Source organism: Microcebus murinus, chromosome 16 (assembly GCF_040939455.1).
Source record: "Microcebus murinus isolate Inina chromosome 16, M.murinus_Inina_mat1.0, whole genome shotgun sequence".
In the NCBI taxonomy this organism is placed as follows: Eukaryota; Metazoa; Chordata; class Mammalia; order Primates; family Cheirogaleidae; genus Microcebus; species Microcebus murinus.
This window is the reverse complement of record NC_134119.1, coordinates 14,938,452-14,966,086: the sequence shown is the minus strand read 5'-3', so window position 1 is coordinate 14,966,086 and position 27,635 is coordinate 14,938,452. Positions and strand designations below refer to the sequence as shown.

General features: G+C 43.5%; 1 protein-coding gene across 1 annotated transcript in view; it reads left to right on the top strand.

The window, feature by feature from the left end:
- PCSK2 (proprotein convertase subtilisin/kexin type 2) overlaps positions 1-27,635 on the top strand; it is a 229,894-nt gene that overhangs the window by 106,883 nt on the left and 95,376 nt on the right. The window contains exons 3-5 of the mRNA XM_012759525.3: positions 14,774-14,887; positions 16,933-17,041; positions 27,395-27,432. Coding sequence (XP_012614979.1) covers positions 14,774-14,887; positions 16,933-17,041; positions 27,395-27,432 — 261 coding nt within the window. The remainder of the gene's footprint in view (positions 1-14,773; positions 14,888-16,932; positions 17,042-27,394; positions 27,433-27,635) is intronic.

The window sequence follows — 27,635 nt, the reverse complement described above, 5'->3', positions numbered from 1 at the left end:
TTGGCTGCTGCATGGTAAGAACCATGTGAATGCCCAAAAGTGTAAGGTGAACTCCGTCCATAGGGTAAATGATTTTGTTGTAATTTGTTTATACAAAGCTTTATCCAGTCCCATTTTACAAGAAGGAAAATTGGAGTAGATAAATAGTGGCCTGCACATGTTTTTGAGTGATAAGACATGTGTCACACCCAGCACCAACAAATTACACACACACACATGCAGCAACATTAGCATCATTGAGAAGTTCTTCACACACAGTCCAGATAACATTGTTGAGGTGGCATTATTATTCCTTGCCAACTTATTTAGGATACATTATGTGCTAAGCAATGCATAAAGCTCTTTTATAAATATTTATTTTTCATCACAACACAGTGAGATTGCTATGATAATTATTCCTATTTTACAAAGGAGAAAACAAATGTATAGAATGCTTAAGAAACTTGACTAAAGTAAAAGGACAAGCAAGTGGTAGACCCAGTCTCTGGGCCTACAGACCCCAGAGACTCAATGCCAATATCCCCGTTCTGCAGCACTCTATTGCATAAGAAGAAATACATGTGCCTCTGCAGTTGAATTCAATACGACTCACATCAATTACATTCAGAAGACAGATCTATTTATTTATAAATTCCCAGTGGCCACCACAATATCTGATACTTAATAAGCCCATCTTCAATGTCTGTGGAAATGAATGGAATGAGACAGTTTTGGTAGCTTTAATTTGACTCATAGAAGAAAATAATATAAGCCACACACTTAGCTGTCCCCCTGAGGGTGGCCTCTGCTTTCACCCTCTGCCAGCCTTGAAACGGGTCTCCTTCAACCTGCAGATGTCTTCAGCAGGACTCGCCAACAATCAGCCTCACTTTTCTAGCGTGAATATCATTAATAGTTCCCCTTCTACACGTGGTAGGCAGAATGATGACCTCCACATCATCCTAATCCAGGGGTCCTCAAACTTTTTAAACAGGGGGCCAGTTCACTGTCCCTCAGACTGTTGGAGAGTGTGTACTGTGGCCCCGGGATGAGTCGGCTGCTAAGCAGGACAGGCAGCGGCGGCAAAAACACCCAGCGGGCCCGATAAATGTCCTAGGCGGGCCATAGTTTGAGGATACCTGTCCTAATCCCTCCATATCCTAATTCCTAGAACCTGTGACTATGGTATGGCCCATGGCAAGGGGAAATTAAGGTTGTGGAGGGAATTAATGTTGCTAGTCAGCTGACTTTAAGTTAGGGAGATTACCCTGAATTATCTGCATGGGCCCAGTGTAATCACAAGTGTCCTTATAAGAGGAAAGCAGAAGAGAGAGTCAAGATGATGCCACACAGGAATTTGACCCACTGTTGCTGCCTTCGGTGACGGAGGAAGGGGACCATAAACCAAAGAACACAGGGCCTCTAGAATGAACACAGCCCTGCTGTCACCTTGATTTTAGACTTATGAGCTCCAGAAATGTAAGAGAACAGATTTGTGTTGTTTTAAGCCACTATATGGGCAGCCATGTGATACTGCAGCCATAGAAAACTGAGGCACTGCTGGATGGAAAGCCGCTTTCTCCGGGTATTTCGCAAAGGGCAGAGCTAAGCGCGTGGATGGTTTTGTACCTTCCCGGAGCACGACTGCAAAGCCGATTCATTACTTTTTTCATTTGTGCTGCATCACCATGCTGGGGTTCATTAACAGCCCGTCACCGAGTGCTCCCTGCGTAAGTAGAACCGTGTAAAGAATCAATCACTCTGACCTTTATTCCTTGTTGGTGTTTTGTCATCCGTGGGCTGCTTGGCTTGACGTATGAATTACTCTTCAGCTGCCTGGTGCTGGGAGGTACCGTCACCAGTCCCCCAAAATTTCAGACGTATGCCAATTGCAATTTCAATATACATTTCTTTTCTACCTCATCACCTTGGAACTGTTCCATTGGCAACTAACAAAAATACCAACTGTAGGAAAGAATTGGCAAGGCATTGCTGTTGACAAAGGGGCTAACCTTTGAGGATGATTATAAACAGATGCCCTTGAGGAAGAACGAACTGAGAAAATGAATCTTCCCACTGTCCTGATCCAAAAATCAAACCTTCTTCAGAGTTCGTTAGTCTAAGGAGGTTGGAAATTTTTAAGAATCCATTTGTATTCTGCAGCAGACAGCTTTTTGGTTTGTTCCCCACTGAAAATTTATGAAGGAACGATGCTGCAACCTTTGTTATAGAAAATGCATGGCGGTGCATGCTCCCATGCTGACGGCTGCTGGGCGTAAAGAATGTGTCTGGAGAAACAAACACCTTCGGGAAGGTTTTATTCCAGCACCTCTGCACCCCTTTGTCTCAGTTCTTCCTCTTGTCCTCATGCCCAGTGTAAGCTCTGGCTCCTTCCTTGCTGATTTTGGTAGCACTTCTCCCTGACTTGCAGGAAACTGCCCAAGGCTTTCAAAATTACTTTTTGCATAAACTCCTGTTCCTTCCTTGCACCAGCCTCAGTTAGCATCATTAGGAAAAGCTGTCTAATGAATGAGTTCGTGCATAAGTGTGGGTAAGTGATAACACTTGCATGTGTTGCCCTTCCCAGAGGACTTGTTTTTTAAATCTTTCCAAATAGAGACCTAATCATCCTGGATAATGAGTGCTTAAAATGAAAGCTTTACCCCTCATGGCTGAAATGCAGTCTTGTGCGTGTGCTCAGGGAAGGTGATCTGGGCCCTTGCAGGCGCTCTGTTCGTGCCCCTCAAATCACAACATTTGCACCACTGCCCAAGTGCCCTGCTTCCGCCCTGAAGGATGAAAAAGATTCCATGGTTATGTTGTTCATCATAATTATAGCCAGTAACATTGATTATATGTTTCATTGTTCCCCAAAACAAAAGTTTCTTTCACCAATAAACCTGCAAAGTCAAGAATTCCATCATCTCCGTGCTAGATAGACATCAGGGGAAAACAAACTTTCTGTAAAGGGCCAGAGAGCGAATATTTTAGACTTTGCAGGCTACCTGTGTTGCAACTAGTCAACTCACTCTCTGTATCGTGAAACCAGCCTTAGGATGCAGACAAATGGGCATAGTTGCATTCCAACAAACTATTTGCAAAAGCACTCAGTGGGCTAGATTTTACCAAACCCCTGCTCTAGATGAAGAAAGCATGACTTGAAGAATTTGACGGACCTACATCAGAACATGCACAATTAAGAAGTCAACCATGTCAGGACCTGAACCCAGTTCTTTTTGACTCAACATCTGGTACTTGTTCACTGAACCACATCAAGTTTGGGTCATAGTCTTTAGCATTTGTGACTCTGGATCAAATCAACCACACTCTCCACCCATCCACCCCTCCTTTCACCACGCACGTCTGGGAGGCAACAGCTGGCCCTGGGGTGCCATCATTAGGCTGTCATGGAAACAGAGTCAAGGTAACTGACCTACAGGACCAAACCAGACGACCTTGATGCTATTAGCTCTCTCCAACACACTTGCCAGCCATAGACAGCACAATTGAATGAAACTGCAGAACATCTTCAGTTGGATCCACTCATGCCTTCCAGAAGCACATTAATGAGCCCTCCCTTCAGCACAGAATGGGGACCAGGCAACCCAGACACATCCCTACCCAGTGTCCTCCTTCTAATTCACCAGCAGAACTGGAACATGCACCAGTATCCTGTTGCAGGCTTTGCAAGGACAAAGCTTTTGCAAGCTGTGTTCTTGTGCAGTGCTGGAGCCATTCATTCCCAGCTGGGTGCCATGAGCATCTTCTCTGTGGGCCCTGCTGGCCTCCCTTCACCCCAAGCGCCTTCCCAGGGAGGTGGAGGACTGGGTGCACTGGTCAGATGTGAGGATGCTGGCTGGCCATGGCTGGAAAGGAGAGGGGCAGATCCTTCTCCTTCTTCCTCCCTCAGATCCCCTGTCCTTCTGTTCTTTCTCCCATCACCCTCCCAGGAGCCTTCCTTGTTAGACTGAGGTCCTTCTGCCCACCTGCAATGGAAAATAGAGCTGTCCACCTGGCCCAGGCAGGCTCTCCAGAGTGCCACTCAGTGTGTGAGGCCAAAGCTATTCATATATTAAAATGACTTTTCTGAACCCACTTCTCAGGAGAACTTCCATAAGAGGAACATGTCATTCTGGCCAAGAACAGCATTTAGGGTTTTCTAGCTTCTCTGGAAAATGGTCCTCTCAAGCACACCCTGGTCTGACCATCCCTTCCTCAACACCTGGTGGCATAGGACCTGTCATCTTTTAATATCATGTTCCTTAATATAATCCCCTAAATCCAACTCCTAACATTCCCCCACCACCCTGGGAACAGGAGCAAGAGGGAGATTGAGATCACACTGTGGCACGACCCCAACCATGACCTCGATGGAACAGGAAACACGTGAACTGGACTCTCACCCTCTCAAGGTGTTCTCATTGGCTCCCTTCGCACGTCATTCCCCGAGAAACATCTTTCGACCCCTCCCTAATTACACTGATTTATCTCATGATATACCTTGCATATTGAGCTTTAGATAATAGACAGCAGTTCGTTAACATCTTGTCACCGAGACGCAGTGACTGGAACTGTGGTCAGAGGTGCACAGCCACATCCTCTCTTCTCCATTGATCGTCCTCATGCGTGCAAAGTGGGAAGACCTCTCCAAATGGGGGCCGTCGATACTGTGCCTTCAGCCGTAATTGTGACTTAACTCGGCGTTCTTTGAGAAGTTAAGCTGTGTGATTTGCCTATAATTGGGCTTCCCAAAAAGTCATACCTGCCCACTGAAGGAGGCAATCACACAGCCACACTCCCTGATGTTGGCCACCTGCTCTCTCCCTCCCTCTGAGTGTCTGACCCCCCCTGGGTCATGTCTTCCCTGCCTTGGCCTCTCTCATCTCTAGAGAGAGTCAGAAAGAGTGGGAGAGCCGACCATGAGCTGTAATGTGTACTGTGGACTCCAGGTGGTCAGGATGTGTCAGTGCAGGTTCATCACTTGTAACAAAGGCACAGTGTGCTCTGGTGGGGAATGCTGGGCATGTGTGGAGACAGGGTGTGCATGGAACTCTCTATACCTCCCTCTCAATTTTTCTGCAAACCTCAAACTGCTCTAAAAAAAATTGTCTTTAAAAATAGAAAAAGTGGAGATATTCTCTTCCCTCCCGTAGGTAGGGACTCATGGATTCAGAACACACATAGGAATGGACTCCAATTGATTTCTCTTCCTGTGTTTAATCTGATGTGTCTTCAATTAGCTAAGAGCAAGAGGAATGAAGCAAAGGCTCTAGGCCACTTTGGAATAAAACAAACCTGGCTCGAGATGGTCTGGAACAAGAGAAGGCACCAACCCACTGCCGTTCCACATTACAACATTAGCAATAATTAAAGCAGTAATTGCTGGCATTCCTTGAGTGCTGTGCTGCAGGCCAGGTATCTATAAGCATCATCTCACTGGGTCCTCACCACAACCCACCTGTGCAATGGGAGCAGAGGAGCAGTGCAGGGCAGTGAGAAGCAGGCAGGCCTCGCAGCTGGGCTGCCGGGGTGCTCGTCAGTCTGCTCCGATGCCACAGCCAAGGACCGCAGCCTGGGCTGCCTTAAAGAGCAGAAATTTGTGGAGGTAGAAATCCAAGATCGAGGTGTCATCAGGATGTCTTCATGGCCATCTCCTTGGCTTGTAGATGGCCGTCTTCTCCCTGTGTCCTCCTATCATGCCCCCGATTGCACCAGTGTTCTAATGCCCCCTAAAAGGACATCAGTCATCTTGGATTAGGCCCTACACTCATGACCTCACTTTAACTTAGTTACCTCCTTAATGACCCTATCTCCATCAGAACCTCAACAGGGGGATGTGGGGAGGACACGATCCAGCCCGTACCAGCCATGCACCGTGGCTCTACCTCTGGCTAGCCATGTGCCCCCTAACCAGCCACTTACTGTCTTCTCACCTTCCTTCCTAACCTCTCATTCCTAACCTCTCATGAGGTTGCTGGGAAAAATAACTGAGCTGATGTACATAAAGTACTCAGAGCACCACCTGGTGCACCATCAGCCCTCAATAAACATTAATCATCATTAGAGCTCATGCCCATTTTACAAACCAAGCTTTAAACAGGTTCAACAGCTTGCTCAAGATCTCGCAGCCCATCAACAGCAAGTACAACGGGGCCTGTGACTTGTCTGCCTGTCCCAACAATCAAGCTGTCATCCACGGTGCCATGCTGCCTCCTTTTCCACAGCATTCTATGCTACCTAGAAGTCAGAAGTGTGCCTAAAACGAAATCGAGCTCTGTTCTCCTTTCTGTGAGATAAAGGATACCCAACCCAATCCATTTCAGTTCTCCCCAGCCGTCCCAGCTGGAAACCAAAGGCCCCTTCCACACCTCAGACAGGAAGAACACTTCTGCGAGCACCTGCCAAGAGTGACTGAGACCCTCTCCCCTCCCCAGGAGGGCAAGGATGATGAGGATGGTCAGGCCAAGCACCAGAGGGGCCTTCTGCCTTCAGCCATAACCCTGCATCCCATACGGTGTGTCCTCAAGCCCACCCATGGGTGTTCTAGCTAATGTGTTGTGCAGGCTGTTTCTGGCTTTTGTTTTGTTTTAACCTATTAGGGAAAAGAAAATCCTCAGCCCATACTAAAGGGTCCCTTCGATCCATGTTCTTTGGAAACTTTTGCTGGATTCTTGGTACTCTCCCACCCCACCCATCCTGCCATCACCACCACCCCCACCAGCTAGGTGCGTTTAGGGAGAGTATATTTTCCAATGGATCTGAGGGTGGTCTTTGGGAGTCTTTGATGAAGATGCTCTTTGTCCCTTGCCCTCATCTACAGTTTAATTTGATTTCAGTTCTTGACCTGAGTTATGTAGGGTGTAGTCAAGAGAGAATAGAGAGGAGCCCCCAGCACACTGGCCCACCACCCTGGCTGCTCACTGGAATTACCTGGATAGCTTTAGAAACTACTGAGCCCACAGCCCACCCTGATGACTCTCAGTTTGCTGCCCTGTGCTTTGGCCTGAGCGTTGGGATTTTACCACCTTCCCAGCACGGGGGACCTCCGACTAAAGGAGATCCCGGAGCTTGGCCACTCCTGGGGTTCTCAGCCCAGGAGTGAAGCACAGTCACCCAGGAACTCTTAAAATACAGGCTCCTGGGAGGCACCCCAGACCCACTGATCACAACAGCCACACAGACCCTCATTTTTTCAAAAATCCCCCAAATTCTCACACATTGTTAGTGAAGGTGTAATTTGGTACAAGCTTTCTGGAGGGCATTTGGCGATCATTACCTTACGAAAATGTATTGACTCAGCAATCCTACTGCTTATAATTTATCCCAATGACATGCCTGGAAAACATCACCACTGTGTGCATGGCTGTGTGTGTGCACACTCAGTGTGTGTGTGAAGATATTCCCTGCAGCACTGTGCAGAATTACAGAATAACAACAACGAAATACCCAGCCAACCAGCATGTCCTTCAATAGGTGACAAGATCATTAAATTTGTTTTAATCACATGATGGAATAATAGGTGGCTAAAAGAGAATAAGAGATTTTGTTAAGAACAGTACATGCTAGCATTATTGTTTTGTACTAAATTTAAAAGAGCTACTATCAGATTGTTTTTTATTTCAAGAAAATATGAGAGTACAAACATTTTGGTTGCATTTTATATCTTTGCCTCTCTTCAGCACACTATTATATAATATTTATATATAGGTGTTTTAACATATAGATATAATAACATAGATACTATATATTATTTATATAATAGTATATATTTAATATCTACTAGTTATATATTATAATATATCAAATCTATATGGGGATATTAAACATTTATATACTATATAGAGATATTATATATATTAACCTCTCTTAAATTATTACTAAAGTATTAGTTTTCTATGGCTACCATAACAAATTACCACAAGCTCAGTAGCTTAAAACAACAGAAATTTACTCTCTCACAGTTGTGGAGCCAGAAGTCAGAAATCACATTGTCGGCCAGGCCGTGTTCCCTCCAGAGGCTCCCGGGAGAATCCTACATCACCCTTCTGTCTTGTAGTGGTACCAGGCACTCCTTGGCTTGTGGCCGCATCACTCTAATCTCTTTTTCCAGCTTCACACGGCCTCTCCTCTTCTCTGTGCGTGTCTCTCCTCTCGTGTCTCCTATAAAGATACTTTTCATCAGATTTAGGGCCCAATCAGATAATCCAGGATGATCTCATGGCAATATTCTTAATTACATCTGAAAAGACCCTTTTTCCAAGAAACTCCCATGCACAGGTCTTGGGAATTTGGATGTAGACATATATTTGGGGGGCTACCATTCAACCCACCACATTATAAAAGGAGCATGCTAACATACACTAATTGTCACAGAATCTGCCTGTCTATATGTGTATGTATGTGTGATACACACACACACACACACACACAAGGGGGCTGTCTGGAAAGTATTCGGCCATTGTTAACATATTACATGGCTGGATACTTTCCAGATAGCCTTTGTGTGTGTGTGTGTGTGTGTGTGTGTGTGTGTGTGTGTGTGTATCTACTAGTGTGCATATGAACAATTTCTGGAAGGATTCCCAGGAAGTAATGAACAGCAGTTACCCTCCAGGAGGGAGCTATTTGGGAGCAAGGAGACAAAGGAGGACTGAGAGTTCCCTTTTCATTTTATAATTTTCTATATTGTTTTGACTTCCTAACCATGCACATGGGTTCCCTTATTTTATTTTTTCTGTTTAATGTCAACAGGGATTATCAGGAGGGGGATCCCTGCTTCTCTGTTTTACAATGACCATTCTTAATGTCCTTCCACAGAGAGAGACACAGAGGCCCAGGGTGGGACAGAAGCTGGGAGGGGCTATGGCTGAGAGGCAGTGGCATTCCCCTGACCTAGGGGTGACACCTTCAGCATGGTGATGGCCACAAGTCCTCCCATCTGCTGAGCTCTTTACAAAATGAAGATTTCACAGCCTAGATCCTGTTTGAGCCTCACCACAATTCTGAGAGGTAGAGGCAAGTCTTGTACAAAGGAAGAAAACAAGCCTCCCAGACAGTGTCAAGCTCGGCTGCAGCGTGGACCCACCTGGAGGGTTTGAAAACAAAGCCTCCAGAGACTCTGACTGGGTCGCAGTGTGTCCTGGGTGTGCGGATCGTTAAAGGCCCCCAAATGACTTTGATGTGCACCCAGGTGGAGGACAGCTGACTGCAGGAGCGGTAGGCGAACTGACATTTGCAGACACCTGCGATGTGCTGGTGTTTCACAGACATTGACATTATTGGTTCCTCAAAGCAACCCTCAGATGAAAGTATTAAATATTATTCCTATTTTAGGGATAAGGAAACTGAGTCTTGGGACAGGAAGGTCACTATTATGCTCAAAAACACAGAGTTAGGAAGCAGAGGCAGTGCCTGAACTCCCAATCCAGGGCTCTTTTCACCAAAGCACACGTTTCCCTGGGTGACTGTCCCTCAGCTCACTGATTAGGGGCCCCAGTCCTGGGGAGGGGCAAACTGAGAAAAGTTCTACTTTGATTAACTGCTCAAAAGTTTGCCAGAGAAATAATACAGAAAGACAAAAACTACCATACATCATCAATATTAAAATGCATGTGTTTTGTATGCATCTTATCACTGCTCTCAGCAAACAACAAGAGTGACAAAGTTGTCATTGTCTTGACTGGGACATCGAACTTGCAGAATACCAGTTGGCAGTTTGGAAGGAAATCCCGAAGACAATAGTGGCACACTCTTTCAAGAAATGTGGGATCATCAACGCTCTGTTGGCACAGAGGACGATCTTTTGTGGAAAAACACAGACATGAACAATAATGACTCAGACACCAAATGTGAAGGAATTTTAGGGACATGGGAACCAATTGATCTGGCTAACATTTTCCTTGTTTCCTGTTGTTTGAAAAAGTTACATATGGTAAAAGAAATCTTTGTCCAAATAAAACTATAAGAGCACTTTAAGCACTTTCACTTTTACAAAATGAAGGTTACAAATGAGAAGGAAACATTGTGACGTAGTTTCATTCTTAGCAATTGCGTTTGTTTCCTGGAGCTGCCATGACAAAGTTCCACAAACTGGGTGGCTTCATACAACAGAAATTTATTCTCCCAGAGTTCTGGAGGCCAGAACTGTAAAATCAAGGTGTTGGCACAGCCATGCTCTCTGAAGTTTCTAGAAATGGATCTTTCATTGCATCTTCCAGCTTCTGGTAGACCCAGGCATTCCTTGGCTTGTAGTAGCATAACTCCAATCTCTGCTTCCTCCATCTCACCTGGCTTTGCTCTGTGTGTCAGTGTGTCTCCACGTGGCATTTTCCTTGTGTCTCTCTGTCCTCTTGTTATAATGACATCAGCCATATTGGATGGAGGGCTCGCCCTACTCTAGTGACCTCGTCTTAACAGGTTCCATGTGACAGGCTCTATTTCCAAATAAGGTTCTGGAGGTTAGCACTTCAATATACTTTGAGCACAATTCAACCCATAACAGTGGCAAATAGAATAATTCTTAGTGGTGCAGAAAATAATAGTGCTACATAATCCAGAACATCATAGATTAACACGCTTCAGTATTTTCAGCAACATGTTAGTTTGGGGTTTTATGTCCCTTTTCTTGCATACACTTCAAGCAAAGATGTTCCTCACCGTTTTTGGAGGCAGGTTTCCCGTTTGTCCCCCTTTGTCCTGGCCCCTCCCTACTTAGCACAGCCAATGCTAATTAACAGCGGTTTAATTATCAGCCCAGCAGGGAAGCGCTCATGGCCCTTTGAGAGCTATATCCACAGTAAAGCTGCACCAGATACTGGAAGGCTGGCTGTGTTACATGCCCTCAGGGAGAGGCAAAGTGGCTTAGTGGAAAGTTCACAGCACCGAGAATCTGTCAACCTGGTGGCTCCGCCATGTTGTAACTGTCGAACAGTGGCTTCTGAACCTCCATTCCCTCAACTGCAACAACACTCACCCCGTAGTTTTGTTGGGAAGATAAAACATAGTAGAAATACCTCCTTAAACTATAAATAGTATGCAAGTGTGCGGAGCTGTGTGTGGTTTCTGTTTTATCCCGGTATGGTCTGTAACTGGCACATTGTCCAGGGACTGGGAGGGGCCAGGGTGGGCAGGGTTGCCTGGGTAACATTTGTGCACAGGCATAAAATTAAGTTTCAAAAGTTGAACTAGAATTGTAGAATATCCATTTGTTCATTTTAATAAAATAATACCTAGTAACAAATATTCCTATCTTCTTCTATGTTTTTGTTTGTACAAATGTGTAGGTCCGTGGTCCTAACTGGGGCAGCATTCTAAAACTAAATATGGAAGTTCACTGTACACGATTGTTGAAGAAGGGGAATAATTAAGTTTTATGCATGTCATCAGTGTCACAGCCAAGCAGTAATAAAAGGCATTGTGTGTGAAAGGTTAAAATTCAGAGAAGGAGGAAGAGAGAATAAGTCAGTGGCCTTTTAGTTATAATGTGAGAAATATAGTTTAGATACTGGGAAATATCTCTATGACATTAAAGGCTTTATCACACATAAAATTATAACACTGAAATCAGCCCCAGAGGTCTTTTTAAATAGTTTATAACCTCATCTCTCTGTTCTCAATAATTTTATGTATAATAAAAAACAATCTAAATGACCAATAAGAGGGAAATAATTGGGTAAATTATGGTACATGATGCTATAGAATTGTGTAGTTAGACATTAGAAAGTAACATATGATGGCTAAGTAGCAGCATATTAAAATTCTCATGGTAGGATACTCCGTGAAGAAAGAATACACGATTTCATCTATAGTTATGGTTACTAGTGTATAAAAATTAGGAATGAATACAAATTAGGATTGAATGAGAACGCAGAAAAATAAAAAACAATTGATAGGGTTGCATGGTATCATTGTGAAAAAAAAAATTCTTCAGTTTTTTGTGTAACAAGTGAAAATGCATATTTTTAAAGATGTTCATCTCTCTTGATGTGTAGCTGCAATCTTCACTGAGGACAAGAAGATAAGCTGACAGACTCAGAAAGCCTCCTCCAATTTCAGGATTCCCACATTTCCGAGTTGCAAGAAGGCGTAGTGCCCAGAGAGTGCAGCATTCCAAAGCATCACTAGTTTCCATTAAAACTTAATTTATGGAATTAAAAATTAATTTCATGGAAATGAATTTGAGCAGGCTTTTCATTAGAGTACACTTGGTCTAATTGAGTTTGGAGTGGTGGTAACAGCCATTCTGCACTGTTATTTAAAAAGGTGAAATCCGATGTGAGTCTTTTTGTTCTTGAGCTGCCAGGAAACAACATCAAGATAAGCGTTTTCAAGTTTCCAGTTTGCTCTTGCTTACTGAAGGTCCTCTCAAGGAAAGGTGCTGTCTCCAGGAAATTCTTGATGATGAATCCGATATAATGGGAGTCCCTAAGTAGAAGCCAATGCAGGCTTCCCTTTAGTGAGCAGAGCAGACAAAGGCCTCCTTGTGGAGCCAAAATAGGAAGTTGCAAATTCAGACTCCTTTCCCAAGCTCAGTGACAGTCTTGACTGCATACTTGGTTCTATAGTAAAAGAAGGTTCCAAGAGGGGCATGTCATGCTTACCTTTCCAGGTTGAGAACTCAACATTTTAATGTTCTCCATGAATGAATACACACATGCGCATACACAGAGCTATGAGAATGTGCCCCACAGATCTCTGTCATCGGGGAGAATAATTGATCAAGGACCCCAGCTGCTGTGCTCTGAAATCTATCCCTGCGTGGCGACAGGCCACACTTCCCACAGGGACTGCACACAGCAGGAATACTGAGGCAGGCCCATTCCTGGAAGACACAGGGCTCCTCTGACAGCCAAGCTGAGATCCCCATTGGCACTGCAAAACCTTCCCCAGGCTGTGGGGCAGGTGAGGATGCATTTGCCCGACTTTGTTCACTTTCCTTTACTTATAGTCAGACTTGCATCACAGTTTCTTATATTTTCTCTCCTAATTAAATCCTTGGCATCTGCTTCTTAGAATATATATATATGTATACCCTCTAAGATGCCCTCACATCTATAGACACATACACATGTATCTCTTTATATAGACAAACATATACATAAGTTTATATGTATATGTATATTTGAATCATAATTTATTTCCATTTGATGGACATTAGTTTTTTCCATATTTTTGCCATTATAAAAATATTCATCCATCTCATTTTTCCAATTATTTCATTATTTCTTTAGGAGAAATTTTTTTAAGCTTGCCACAGTGACTGTCCCTTGTTGGAATATCTCCAAAGAACTCATGGAGCCAATGCCACACCTAGCACTCCTTTTCCACATCCACACAGTTTTCTGGAACAGTTAGAATTTCCCTGGAAAATGAGCCCCAGCCCTTCCTGTGTCAGTAGTGTGCAGAGCAAAGCAGGGATGAACTAGCCTCCCACGGATTCCTCCACAGTCCCAGGCAGCAAGGAGGAGAAAGGGTTTTCATATCTGTGGTCTCTTCTTTCTTCCCTTCCTGCTGTTACTCTTGACTTGGGTCCTGCTGTCCTTTTCTCATCCTGTATCCATTAGAGTTCTTGACTGCAAGCAACAGAAATTGATTCCACGTCACTTCTGCAAAAGAGTAGTTGTGGGAAAGACATCAGGAACTCACAATCCATGGGAGGCTGAAGGATGAGTCTTGAGGGAGCTCCAGGGCTGGGCTGCAGGAACTAAATAAAGCAGAGATCATTTATTAGTGAGTGAACTTCTAGGATAAATGGGCTCCCAGGGTTCTTTGCCTTTGCACCACTTTCCCAAGATTCAAGTCCTGGGAGAGAGATACCCAGGGAGGCATCCCGGAGGCAGGGAGAGACTTAGTGCCTGCAGCTGTCAGGCACCTCAAATTTCACTCCCACCAACACCGAACCCAATGGACTTGAGGTCATTTCCCCAAGTACACTGGGGAGATTTGGGAAGAGGAAAAATGAACGCTGGGCCATGAAATGTAATAAAAATAATAATCAATATCCAGCACACACCTCTTTATACATGTGCATCGTCCTTGAGTTTGTAGATGTTTGTAGCTGTGGACCAGCCACAGCTATTGAATGATAAATTAGTTATTGTCCAAGTGAAAGAAAGTTTCCTGATTGGGCAAAGCCCAGCTGTTGTCAGGAGCCTCTTGAACTATCTCAGCTCATAAGTTTCATTTTCATCCAAGAGCTTGGTGTTCTGTCTGACTGTCCAAAAATGAAATGTTGTCCATGCAAGGACAGCAGCAGCAGCCATCAATTCCTTTTCAAAGGTTCCTCATTTACCTTCCAGGCCTTTGCTATGGGACTGGCAGGCTCTCCAGGCAAGTTTTATTGTTTGTTGGTGTGGGGGAGGTTTTTTTTAGCTGATTCCCAAATGTGATAGCACAGTACTGTCAACAAATGAAAGGCTGAGAAGCCCTCCAAAAAAATAATCTATGCTATATCCCAAGTTCAAATGCTTTAAAAATAATAATAATCACCATCTATGCTATTTCACTCTCTCCCTCCCAGAATCCACGTTCATCTTCTTTCCTTAATAAAAATGTTTCATTTTGTTATTTCACTTAATGACTCTGACCATATTATCTTCTTTCCTTGAGAATACTTTTCTCCATATAATTCTTATTTTAAAGAAATGCACTTTGAGCTACATATGAGATAAACTTGCTTTTGCTGAGAAAAAAAAAAGCACATGATATACAAATTAAATTTGGATTCTTGGAGACAAATTCTAGAAGAGAATGTTCAGGTTGAGATTCGAGTAATATACCAGTATTGTCGTTCTAGGTAAAGATGGCCTTGCAACAGGAAGGATTTGACCGAAAAAAACGAGGGTACAGAGACATCAATGAGATTGACATCAACATGAATGATCCTCTTTTCACAAAGCAATGGTATCTGGTGAGTGTCTCTGTGTTCTTTCTAACATTTCTCATGTTGAGACTCCGGATAAAAGATGTATGTCTATTTCCTTGTTATGCAGTGGGAGATTAGCCAGCATTCTGCTCAATGAACCTCCTTGTCCCCTTCAATATGTATTGATTTTCTGTCACCACCTGTGCATGTGGTTCCTTAATCTGCTTTCTTCTGGGACTACTGAATAGCCATGCTCTCCTAGGGTCAATCAAAGCTACTACCAGCAACTGATACAATTCTCCTAGGCTCTGAAAAAGCACACCAATGTAGGAGTAAAGACTTGCAAAAATACATAAAAGTCAATCAAAGCGCTGCGAGGAGCCATCCAGGGCTCTCAACAGGCAGAGTAACGGGAGGACGTAATGAAGTTACAGGTGTAAGAGAAAGAATCTGGTGACTTCACAAGGGGCAAGCAAAAGAGCTCAGAGACTAAAGCAGGAAAAGTAGCATCTATTAGTACTTCCTAAAACAGTGGCAGGAAATCAATTCTATGGGGCTTGACTGATGCAGGTTTCCAGGCACCAAGACCCAGTCTGTCTGGTGAAGTGAGTATTTCCTGGCTCACCAGCAGTCCACATGATCCACTGGATTGGTTAAGCTGTGTTCAAAAGGGGAGCAGTGTCTCCAAACCCACCTGAATTACAGGGCATATTGAGAGAAAGAGTGACTAATGTATAAATGTGAATGAAGCTTTATTTTCTTCAAGATCAAAAGGTGCTGAGCAAGAGAGGGGACTTAATTACAGCCCTGTGGATGGCTGCATTATAGGAATGTGTCACAATGTCCCTCCTGCGGCTGTAGAGCTTGACTATGCCTTATGCTTTGGGGTATGGAAGCCTGAAAATCTGATCTACGTAAATGAATGAGCTTGTGTGTGTTAGTGAGGATGGGCTAGATTTGTTGCAGTAATAAACAGCCCTCATATCACAGTGGCTTATCAAAATCAAAGCCTGTTTCTCACTCTTGCTACACAACCAATACTTTGCAACCCCTTCAGGGACTCGGGCTGGCTAAGCTCTGTCAGAGCTCCATCCTGACAGTGCTTTTTTTATAAGCTCCTCAGCTAGTAAATGAAGTAAATTGTACACTGGCTCTTAAAGCCTCTGCTTGGATGTGACAAATGACATGGGAGATCACATGCCATTAGCCAAAACGAGTCATGTGCCCACTCTAACCTCAGAAGGGGTGGAGAGGTGTAGTCTTAACATGTGCCTAGAAGGAGGAGGGCAGTAATTTTTGTAAAGAGCCCTAATGACATTCACATAATGTTTTAGCAATAACAAAATAGCCACTGATCATGGTGGGCTTTTGCCAGTATAAGCTCTGACTTTACTATTTTTTTTACAATCCATCTTTGAGAAAATCTGCCCAGGACAAAGATGCATGAAAAGAGAAAAGTGAACGTATTAATTTGGAATTTTTCTTCATGTTCCTTTCTTTCTTTAGGGGGTGGGGGAAGTAGGCTTTGTTTTTCTGTATTAGAACATGCACTAAAAGTGAACCAGTTATCTTTAATTTAGTTCAACAAATATTTCTGAGTAAAACTTCGTGTGGTGGTACTGAAATTGCAAAGGTAACTAGGACATGATCCCTCCTGCAAAGGATGTTATTTAGTGAAAAAATTATATTCCCATAAGAATAATCCAAGACAACGTGTGCTGAATTCAAAATGTGAGGTATAAACAAAGAACTACACAAGTGAGCATTTAATTCTAAATCAGGGAGGGTTTCTTGCAATGGCAGCTCTAAGGTTTTCTTATAGAAAGAGTTTAAAGACAGCAATCTAGTTATAAGAGATGGGGGTTGCATGTTTACATAAAACATCAATTGTTTATATCAGAAAGTGGAGAGGAAAGGCTGTAAGAGGTGGTTTGGGATGGGGGGAACACACAAAAGTACTGTTTCATAGAAGGTGTGGCCTTTGAGCTGGCCCTGGAATATTAGGCGACTGGAGAGCTATCAAGAAAATATTACATGGGTGCTTTACAACACCAGAGTATTAATATTCTTTGCTTTGCAATTGATACCAGATCAATACTGGGCAAGCTGATGGCACTCCTGGCCTTGACTTGAACGTGGCTGAAGCGTGGGAGCTGGGATACACAGGGAAAGGTGTTACCATTGGAATTATGGATGATGGTGAGTCTTCCGAAGCCTTTACATTATTTGGAAGGAAGTATGTCTTGGCATGCCTTTGGAATATAAAACATTTCTTGTGTTGGAGATGCTAATCAGAAACACCATGGCAGATACTAGTTCTGTTGACTATAGGCACTGTGACCAAATCTTCACTCCTCTCCCTATCAGTGGGCCTCAAACTTGAGGTTGCCCTTAACAAATATTTGTTGAATTAATAAACAAAAAACTAAACAAACGAACAAATGAAAGCTGCCTGTCACTCAAGTGTAACGACTTATTGGACCACGGCTTACACCTTACCTTAAAATGTCTTCTATACCTATTTATATTTACCACTGATTTCTCTAGACTCTCACTGTCCAATGTAGTAGCCACTAGCCATATGTGGCTATTTACATTTAAATTTTAATTAATGAAAGCTAAATAAAATTTAAAATCCAATTCCTCCACCACACTAGCTTCATTTCTATAGCCACATGGGGCTAGCAGCTGCTGAAATTCAATCCAATTCAATTTCCATCATCACAGAAAGTTCTATCAGACAGTATGACTCTAGATTCATAACACGGCTTTTTAGTAACAGGATTGGGATTTGGGGAATTTTGACTTTAATAGTACTTTCAGAATGAACCCTTGTAAAGCAACCTTTGGTAACTTTTTATTATAGACAACCTCTACATGTTATTATTTCCTGTATACCTGCTATACAAAGATTTAGGAGAGCTATATCTGTGACAAATGAAAACCAACGGGTTTGATGAATGGGCATTTTTCCAGCTACACACAGCCTTGGCTCTACCAAGATCCTGGAGAATCACTGCCATGCAGTTGTCTCCCAGGGCACATGTTGTTGCCCTTCTTTACCCATCTGGGTTCCCCAGCAAATAGCTCCCCTGTGTATTACTTGCCCAATGACACACAAAGGCTATACAGAGATGAAACAATGGAGCCTTTCCTTTCTGAAGATCCCCAAAGAACCCTATTCTCTAAAGCAAGCCTTTGAAGCAGAACGAGTGGGGGAAACAAGGGGAGCCTGCTTAATATAATACCTGTGCTGTCTTTGTGGGTGCTCACAAAGAATCAACTTAAAAACAATGCCTCTGGGTTTTCTGATGTAGGAGATGTTTTGAAGCAGATGTAAAAGCTTTCTCCAGTGGCGAGGGCTTTCACAGGAAGAAAGGAGCACTGCCAGTGTGTGTGCTTGGATGTCAGGAGTTTATGTACGTTTCTTCCTTTCTAGTGCTTAGAAACCTTTCCAAAGGGGTTGAGGACAGCTCACCCAGGAAAAAGATGCATCAGAGTTTGAGGGAAACCTGCCTGGGATATAGTGTGATGACCATTTCTAACAGCATATCTATGGGGTACGCCCTGCTAGGGGTCAGAGAAGCCACCCTAAGAATGACACTATAGTGACAACACATGCACATTGCTCTTATAAAGCCTCCAGCAGTACAGCAGATACCTGTTTCAGACTTCTTTAACTGTAGGACCCCGACTGACTCATCCCTTCCAAAGACAGCAAAGGAGAGATGACTCCTGAGTCTGTTCCACATTGAAAGGCCAAGACCTTTAGAAAGTCACAGCAGAATTTCTTGTTTGACCTTGTTTCTTCAGCTGATTCATGGCCTTTGGGCTCCCCAAAAAAGTAAACTCTGCCCCCTAATTACAATTCCTGGCTTCTTCATTGTCTTGGCCACTTACTACTGCAGAAAAAATCACCCCAAAATTGAATGGCTTTACAAGAACAACCATGGTACTATCTCACGCCACTCTATGGATTGATGGGGCTCTGCTAGACAGTTCTTCTGCAGGCCTCACTGGGGTCTGTCATGCAGCAACAGTCAGAAGGCAGCTGGGGCTGGAGTCAATTGGAGGCTCAACAGGTGAGCTTAAATGGCTCAGCCTCCCTCCCTCTCCATGTAGATCTGGGGCCTCTGCTCTCTATGTGGTTTCCCCAGCGAGGCAGCTGGCTTTCTTACAGGTGTCTGAGGACTCCCAAGAGCAGGAATTCCAAGAGAGAAGCATAAGAAGCTGCCAGTCCTCCTGAAGGCTAGACCTGGAGTGGGCAGGTGCCACTGTGCCACTTCTGTTGGATAAACGGTCACAAGGCCAGTCCAGATGCCAGGCGAAGGGAAATAGACTCTGCCTCCTGATGTGGAGAAAGACAACAAATTTGTGGCCATTTTCAATTCACCACATGCTAGTCAGTGTGGTAACTAAAGAAGAGGATGACTGCCAAGCCATTCTCCAAATCCACCATTGAACAACAAAATGAGCACATCTGGGACAAGAGCAGCCTCCCACGCAACAAGGACAATACCTGATGCTCTGCAGCCTCTGGCCATGTAATTAGGCATCTCTGCCCCAACAGTTAGAGCTGGGAGGACCAGCAAGGCCAGTGCTACATTTTTTCTCCTAACCACCTGCATGCATGAATGCTATGGTATCATTTCCCAGATATTGTTTCCACAAAATATTCCAGAATAAGTTTAAAGACAGACACAGATGCTGACCCCAATACCTAATGGCAAAAATACTATAATACTTTATAAATATTGACTCTCTATATTTTAGCCTGCATGGCATCTGGAAGGTCCAATTTGTAGACAGCCTGATTTTCATAGCCATCCACTCCTCTCTGGTTGCCCAACTCAAAATCCAGCCATCATTTCTCTGATAGCTCCAGTGACTCTATAGGTATTCAGTAAATGCCTGCTGCCTTCACTTAGGTACAACACAATGTCATTTCTACACACTACACATCACTGGGAGAGTGCCTTCTTGGCTAGCTGTTGCCAAAGGAGCAGAAAGCATTTCTTAAGGGTCTGCTGGAAAATTCCAGGTATGTAGATATCAGCAAGAACCCCACTTACTGATGACAGCTTCATCCTTTTTATGGTAAAGGAATTGTTTCATGTTGGGAAATTGACCTGGGAAATGGAATGTGACTGTAACAAGACACAGGAATAGAGAAGAGTCACCCAAACCAGGCATAATTTGGGGATGGCTCTCAAAGTCAAATATGGTTAGAGAAGACATGGGGCAAAGCCTTCAACTAACATCAAATGGACCCAGAAAGTAAGATTGAAGGCCAGCGAGGCCAGGACAGAGAGAGCCTTAAGCTAAAATAACAATAAAACAACTAACAATAAAAACAACTAACATTTACTGAGTGGTCACTATGTGCTACACGCTGACTGCTTAGAATTTTGGAAACATAGCCACGGTAATTTCCTAAGGTTGGTATCATTATTATTCCCATTTTACAGATAAAGAAACTAAAGTCTAAAGAGGTAAGAAGTTACCCAAAGTCTCACAACTAATTCTAACCACCATCCTCCATCCTTAAAATTTACCCTGTGGTTCTACTTTCCTGGTGAGATTTTGTGAACGGAGTCTCATCCATGTGAAAGAAGGTTCAGGCTGAAGGAACACACAGTCACCCCTGCCCTTCCAAGAGATTTAGCACTTTGCATCCCATAGAAAAGCAATAGGAAGGTCCAGCTGGGTGGCTGCTCCAATTAAGATAGCTGTGTAACAAATGGTCCCAACACTCAGCAGCTTAAAGTATTTACTTTTGCTCATGATTTGGTGGCATAGGAATTTGGGAAGAGCCGGCTGAGGATTCTTCATGCAGTGGAAGTCAGATGTTAGCTGGGCTGCAGTCATCTGAAGGCTACCCAGGGCTGGACATCCAAGACAGCTCACATGGCTGGTGGCTGATACTGGCTATCGCTACCATCAAACAGAGTGCCTACTGCATGTTGTATTTTTCTCTAATTTGGTGTTGAGGTGTCTCTTACAAGAGTGACTATAAATTCTAGCCTGCCCTGACAAGGATCCAGGGATTTTGGTTATGAATGTTGACAACATACTTTTTTCAGTACACTCTTGATGCCATGACAAAATACCCTAGGCAAAGTAATTTATAAATAATAGAAATTTATTTCTCACTGTTCTGGAGGCTGAGAAGTCCAAGATTAAGGCACTGGCAGAGTCGGTGCCTGGTAAGGGCTCATTCTGTACTTCCACGACAGCAACTTGCTGCTGCATCCTTCAGAGGGGACCAATGCTGTGCTCTCACATAGCAGAAGGGGCGAAAAGGGGGCAAACTCACTCTCTCAAGTCCCTTTTTAAGAACCCCAGTCTCATTCCTGAGAGCAAAGCCCTGATGACCTAATTACCTCCTAAAGGCCCCACCTTTCATTACTATTGCACTGGAAATTAAGTTTCAACATATACTTTGGAAGGACACACATGCACTCAGATCATAGCATTCCACTCATGACCCCCCAAAATTTATGTTATTCTCACATACAAATATATACATTTCATCCCAGTAGCCCCAAAAATCTTAATTTGTTCTAGCACCAACATAAAAGTCTAAATCACAGAGCCTCATCTAAATATCTAAATCAATATGGGTGAAATTCAAGGTATAATTCTCCCTGAGGCAAGTTCCTCTCCAGCTGTGAACCTGTATTTGCTTCCAAAATGCAATGGTGGGACAGGCATAGGACAGACAGTCCCATTCCAAAAGGGAGAAGCAGGGAAGAAGAAAGGGGTATCAGGTCCCAAGTAAGTCCAAAATCTAAAAGGGCAAATAATTCTTGAAGCTGGAAAATAATCTTTCTTGACTTCATGTCTCACCTTCTGGACAAACTGGGGTGTGGGTTGGGACCCCAAGACTCCAGATGACCCTGCCCCCATGGCTTCTCGGGACAGAGCCCATGGAGCAGCTCTCATGGTCAGAGTCTCACACCTGTAGTTCTGCCAGGCTGGAATCACATGTTGGCAGCTCTGTAGTTCTGGGGTCCCAGGGGCAGCTCTACCCCACAGCTCCACTGGGCATTGCCCTGGGGGCTCTGCAGTGGCCTCACCCCTGTGGCAGTTCCATTCCTGGGCCCCAAGTCTCTCTGAGGAATCTTTTGAAATCTAGGTGGAAGTGGCCATGTCTCCACAGCTCTTGAACTCTACATACCTATAGAGTTGGCACCACATGAATGCCACCAAAGTTTACAGCCTGCACCTTCCATGGGGTAGCACAAGCCAACCCTGAGCCTACCTGAGCCACAACTGGGCATCTAAGCAGAACCACACCTGAATGTGTGGAGCAGAGACTCAAAGTGGCCTTGGACAGCCAGCCCTAAGGTCCCACAGGTACACTGGGCACCTCCTTCAAAACCATTCTACCCTGAAGACCCTGGCATTCTGGGCCAGTGATGGTGGAACAGCCATGAAGATCTCAGAAACACCTTCAAGGTCATTCTGCCATTGTCTTGATGAATAGTGTGTAGCTTCTCTCTATCCATATTAATCTCCTTATCAAATGTTTGCTTGGCCATACCCTTAGTGTTTCCTTCCAAACATGCTTTCTTATTTATTACAACCTGGCCAGGCTGAGAATTTTCTAATTATTTAAGTTTTGCTTCCCTTTTCATTATAAATTCCTTCTTTAATTCATTTCTCTCTTCTCACATTTTACCATAAGCAGTCAAGAGAAACTATGTGGTACCCTCAATGCTTGTACTTAGATATTTCTCTGCCAAATGTCCTGGTTCATCACTCTTCAGTTCTGCCTTCTACAAAGCACTAGGACACAAACACTATTTAACCACTTTGTAGTAAGGATGGCCTTACCTCCAGTTTCCAATACTTGGTTTCTCATTACTGTCTGAGACCTCATCAGAATTGCCGTTTTTGTCCACTTTTCTACCAACATTCTGTTCACAAGCACTTAGGAAATCTCTAAGAAGATTTAGACTCTCTTTCCATCTTTCTTCTTATTCTGTGCCCTCCTCAGAATCACCCTTAATGCTCTGTCCATGCCAATACAGGCTTTTTCTAGCATTCACTGTAAAACTCTTCCAGCCTTTACCCATCATCCAGTTCCGAAGCTGCTTCCAATTTTTAAATATTTGTTATAGCAACACCCCACTTCTTGCTACCACTTCTGTCTTAGTTCATTCCTGCTGCGATAACAAAATACCTTAGACTTTGTAATTTATTTAAAAAACAGAATTTTATTTCTTACAGTTCTAGAGACTGGGAAGTCCAAGATCAAGGTACCAAAAGAGTCAGTGTTTAGTGAGAGCCTCATTCTTCGTAGATGGCGCCTCCTTGCTACATCCTCACACAGCAGATGGGATGGAAGGGCAAAAGGGACTAGGGCAATCCCTTCAACCTTTTTTATAAAAGGACTAATTCCAACCATTAGGGCAGAGCCCTTATGACCTAAGCAACTATTAAAGGCCCAACCCCTTAATGCTATTGCATTGGGATTAAGTTTCAACATGAATTTTAAAGAGTCATAAACATTCAAACCATAGCAGTGCCTTTCACATGATACTTCTTTTCCCTGGTGGACAGCCTATGCCTAAGTGTCCAACCTGTGACCAAATGTTTCTCTCACAGGAAACTTGTTTATACTGGCATATGCCCTGTGGCTCTTGGCTGACCTGTGTCCAGTTTATTCCTACCAAAATAGCCACTCTCGAGGAGATCCCTGACCAAGAAAGAAGTTAGGTTCAGGTGTGTTGGTCAGGTGAGACACAGGAGCACCAACTCAACAAAAATAGGAAGCAGTTTATTATTTGAAGATCCCCCCAAAAAGATGGTGGCATGCCTCAGAGAACCAACAAGAAGGTAGAAGTCATGTGGGACATGTACATTCAACCAGTGGGTGGGAAATCAGAGAAAGTGTGAGAGACCTGGAGGACAAAGCCTTTATTGAGGTCCAGAGCATTACTGAGGTGGATTTCCTGCAGGGAGGTCCAAGTGGTGAGTTTAGAGCAAGCAAGCACAATTTCCCTGTAGTCAAACTGTGACTGAGAGGTGGTTCCTGCGGCATATCCGTTCAGTCCATGTGGGGTGTGGGGTTGAGTCACGTAGGTTGTATCTAGCTATATCTAGCTATCCCATAGGGAGGTGGTCACCAGGAGGGGGTTTTACAAGGCAGATATCTGGACTGACCACATCAAGGAACTGAAAGGAGAAGGAGAACCATAAACTGTGTCAAGGGTGACTGAGCCCTGCTTCTGGTACAAGAAAGTTAAACCTATTCAAAATGAATGTCAAGGTGGCATAAAATTGTAGGAATTCACTCTACCACATATGGGCTCCTTATATGGCATCTGGCTTCCTCCAGAGTGAGCACCCAAAGGGAACAGGTGGAAGACACCTGGCCTTTGCTGACCTCACCTTGGGAGCCATGCAATGGCTTTCCACTGCATCCTCTTGATGGAAACAGTTACAAGCCCACCCAGACTGAAGAGGAAGCAATGGACCCACCTGTCAATGAGAGGCATGACACTGTCACATTGTAGAAGACCATATGGGACGGAAGATAATTGTGCAGTCATCTTTGGAAAATACAATATGTTCATTGAGGGCTACTCCTCATCAACATATAATCTGGTAGAAAGTTGGAAGAGGAGGGTGCAAGATTCTAGCTCTCACAGAGCAGTGGAAGGAACTGAGCTTGGGACCGTGGTCCTAAGACATTACGCATCTCAGCTGAACCATGAACATTTAACTTGGAATATGCACATGGAACTCCTTGCCAGTTCCCTGAGACCTCCAGAACTGTCAGAACTTCCTGAGAATTTGAACTATTATGGATTAGACTTTCTGAAAAGATTCAAACTGATAACAGGATACTAATGATTTATAAACAAAGATATAATTAAGTATTTGTCATTTGTGTGCCACATTCATTATGACTGGCTGGTGATCAGTCTGTCCCCGCCATAGGCTGTGAGCTGTAGATAGTCATACAGCTTCGGTTCTGTGCCTAAACCATCTGTGTTTTTATAGGACCTACACCATGCCTGGCATTCTTTGCTAAAAAACAAAAGCATGAAATGTAAGAATTACAAATAAGCTGATTGAGAAGATGTGTTCATTCCAAAACCACTGAAGGTGAAAAAAAATAAAAATAAAAGAAGTCAATTAAAAAAAGAAGAAGAAGATGTGTTCAGTCAGTACCTTTCACCTCAAATAATAATCAAATAGACAAAAAATATTAAAATACTAAGTACAAGTTTACTGCTTCCATTATTTAGTTCATTGCTATTAATACTTTTTCTGAATCACATCCGGCATCCTTCACAGTTCTATCAATAATTCTTTCCTCCTCAGACCAACTCTGTGTTTGTTCTAATTTAACACTTAGTCTTCCCCTTAACCTAATTAAAGACCTTTTATTTTTATTAGACAAAGTTTGTCTTGTTTTAATTCTAATTTCCTTCTGGTCTCAAATTATCTCCTTGCTCCAATATTTTCCCTGTACAGAGAATAAACTATTATTTCTCAGAACATTTTTCTCCTAAACAACTTCCACTATCAGAACATGGAGTCATGTTTTAAAAATTGACTTCCTCTTAGAAAAAATATATACAGGGTGTGTGACTTTTTTAAAAAACTTTTCTATATGTTACAAAAACTTTTGCTTGACAATGAGTTCACAAAATTTAACCAGTTTCAAGAAATATATACAATTTAATTCCAATGCAACAGTGTATTATAAAACCAAGTAGATTTTTTTAAATTTTTCTGTTTTTCTGCATTATCTCCACTACTCTGTGGATGACGGTATAATGATGATAAGAAATATAATGCATCAAGTGTTTACTATAAGCTAAAGACTGTTAATGAATTGACTCTAATCTTGAAAACTGCTTTGCAAGGTAAATAATAGTCCCATTTCAAATATGCAAAAACCAAGACTCAGAGAGATGACATCACTTGGCCAAAGCCACACAAATAGTACAATGTCTGAGCCTGGGATGGGACAGGCTGGGCTCATCTCAAAGCCTATGCTCAATCCCAAAGCCATCCCACAGCCTAAAGTGACCATCTTCAAATTAGGGTCCAGAACAAGGGTCAACAATATCTAAATACATCAGTCATTATACTTTCTGACCTCTTTCCTCCTGCAGATCTTGGGAGGGGAGTGGAAGGAGAAGGCATAATGATTATGGGTGGGAAGTGACTGACTACACTCTCTCAGGCTATAGAAGGCAGCCTTAATGATAGCAATTGTTTCACCTGTCAAAACACTGACAGTGAAATCTAACACATATACTGTAGTTTAGCGACTCCCAGTCCAGATATTATTTGTATAACCAGAAAAAGACAAAGGAAAATTTCTTTTGAGTAATGTGCATCCTAATAGAAGCTATTCTTTCCAAGGCAAGCTATAACAGTGGCATGGCCTCAGTAAGCATGCAGTGAAGATGCCAGCTATAGAATATACTTGATGATACTTCTAGCTTTTAAGTATTGCATCCCTATATAGTCATTAAATGCACCAGCTGCTGGGCTCAGCACACTATATGCATTAATTAGTTTCTTTAATCCCAGAGGCCAAGCAACTTACCGAAAGTCCTGCAGCCAGTTATTGAGGTGGTTAGGACTCAAACTCCAGTCTTTGACTCCAAAAACCTCTGCTCCTAACCATCATGCTAGGTGGTGTCAGGGAACTGCCCTGTTTGTTGGAGGGCTGGGTGCTCAGATGGAACTGCTGCAAAGATTATATGGGTCTGCAGACCCAGATGAGAGCTTTTCAACTGCCCTTGACGTTCCACAGTACTTTCTAAGGTCCAAGTGTCTGATGGAAGGAATTCAGTAGTGTTCATAGACCATAATTCTACCCTTGGAACAACTACTAGGCAACAAGACAGACCCATACTGGTGAGAAAGCACAGGACTCCTGCTGAGAGATTCAAGGCCTTGGGCTTCCTGGAAAGCCACGTTCTGAAGAGACAAGCATCCGCTCCCAAGAGCACCTCGCTGGAAACCATTTGCCCTTTTCCTAATGGCTTTTCTCGCTGAGCCGTGTTCTCTTATTATTTCCATGCCAAGATACGTTCTCCTAATGCACAGCTGTCCACACCCTGTTAAATAATAATCACTTTTCCTCCCTGGAGCCAATTTCATTTCAGAAGAAATGCCAGTTGATGCTTTAAAAATGTCAGGATCTCTACAAATCTTTTTTAGATTGCTGCTCTGATGAGCCATCCATCTTGCAGTCACTAAGCCCGTTAGTGCTGACATTTATGTCAAAAGTGTTATCCTTGGGCCCCAAAGTCTAATTGGCTTCACTCCTCTGAAGTGTGTGTAGGGGCAGCTGTCTCTCCACTCGGGCGGTGCAGCACCCTTCACGCCTTCCCCAGGGAAGGGAAATGCAAGGCTGGGGGCTCAGGGCTGGGGGCTCAGAGCTGGGGTGCTCAACCCCGCCGCAAGTCTCCCGGAGTCAGCCCCATAAAGAAGGTGCTTTCTTGAACAGCTTTCCTGAGGACATAGTAGCGGGTATTAACCTTCAGTTCCTGTGTTGTTGTTGTGTTTTCACAGGGATCGACTATCTCCACCCAGACCTGGCCTCCAACTATGTAAGTACAAGCTGACTTCCGTGGGGACACACGTGCATCTTAATTGCCCTGGTGCCCCTGGTCATTAGAAACGTGTATAAACACATGCATGCAAGTATACAGGAACATGAGCACACATGCATGCACAGGAACACACGCACGTATGCACACGAGACTGTGAGCACCCACACGCACTCACAGGCACACATGCACTCACACAGACA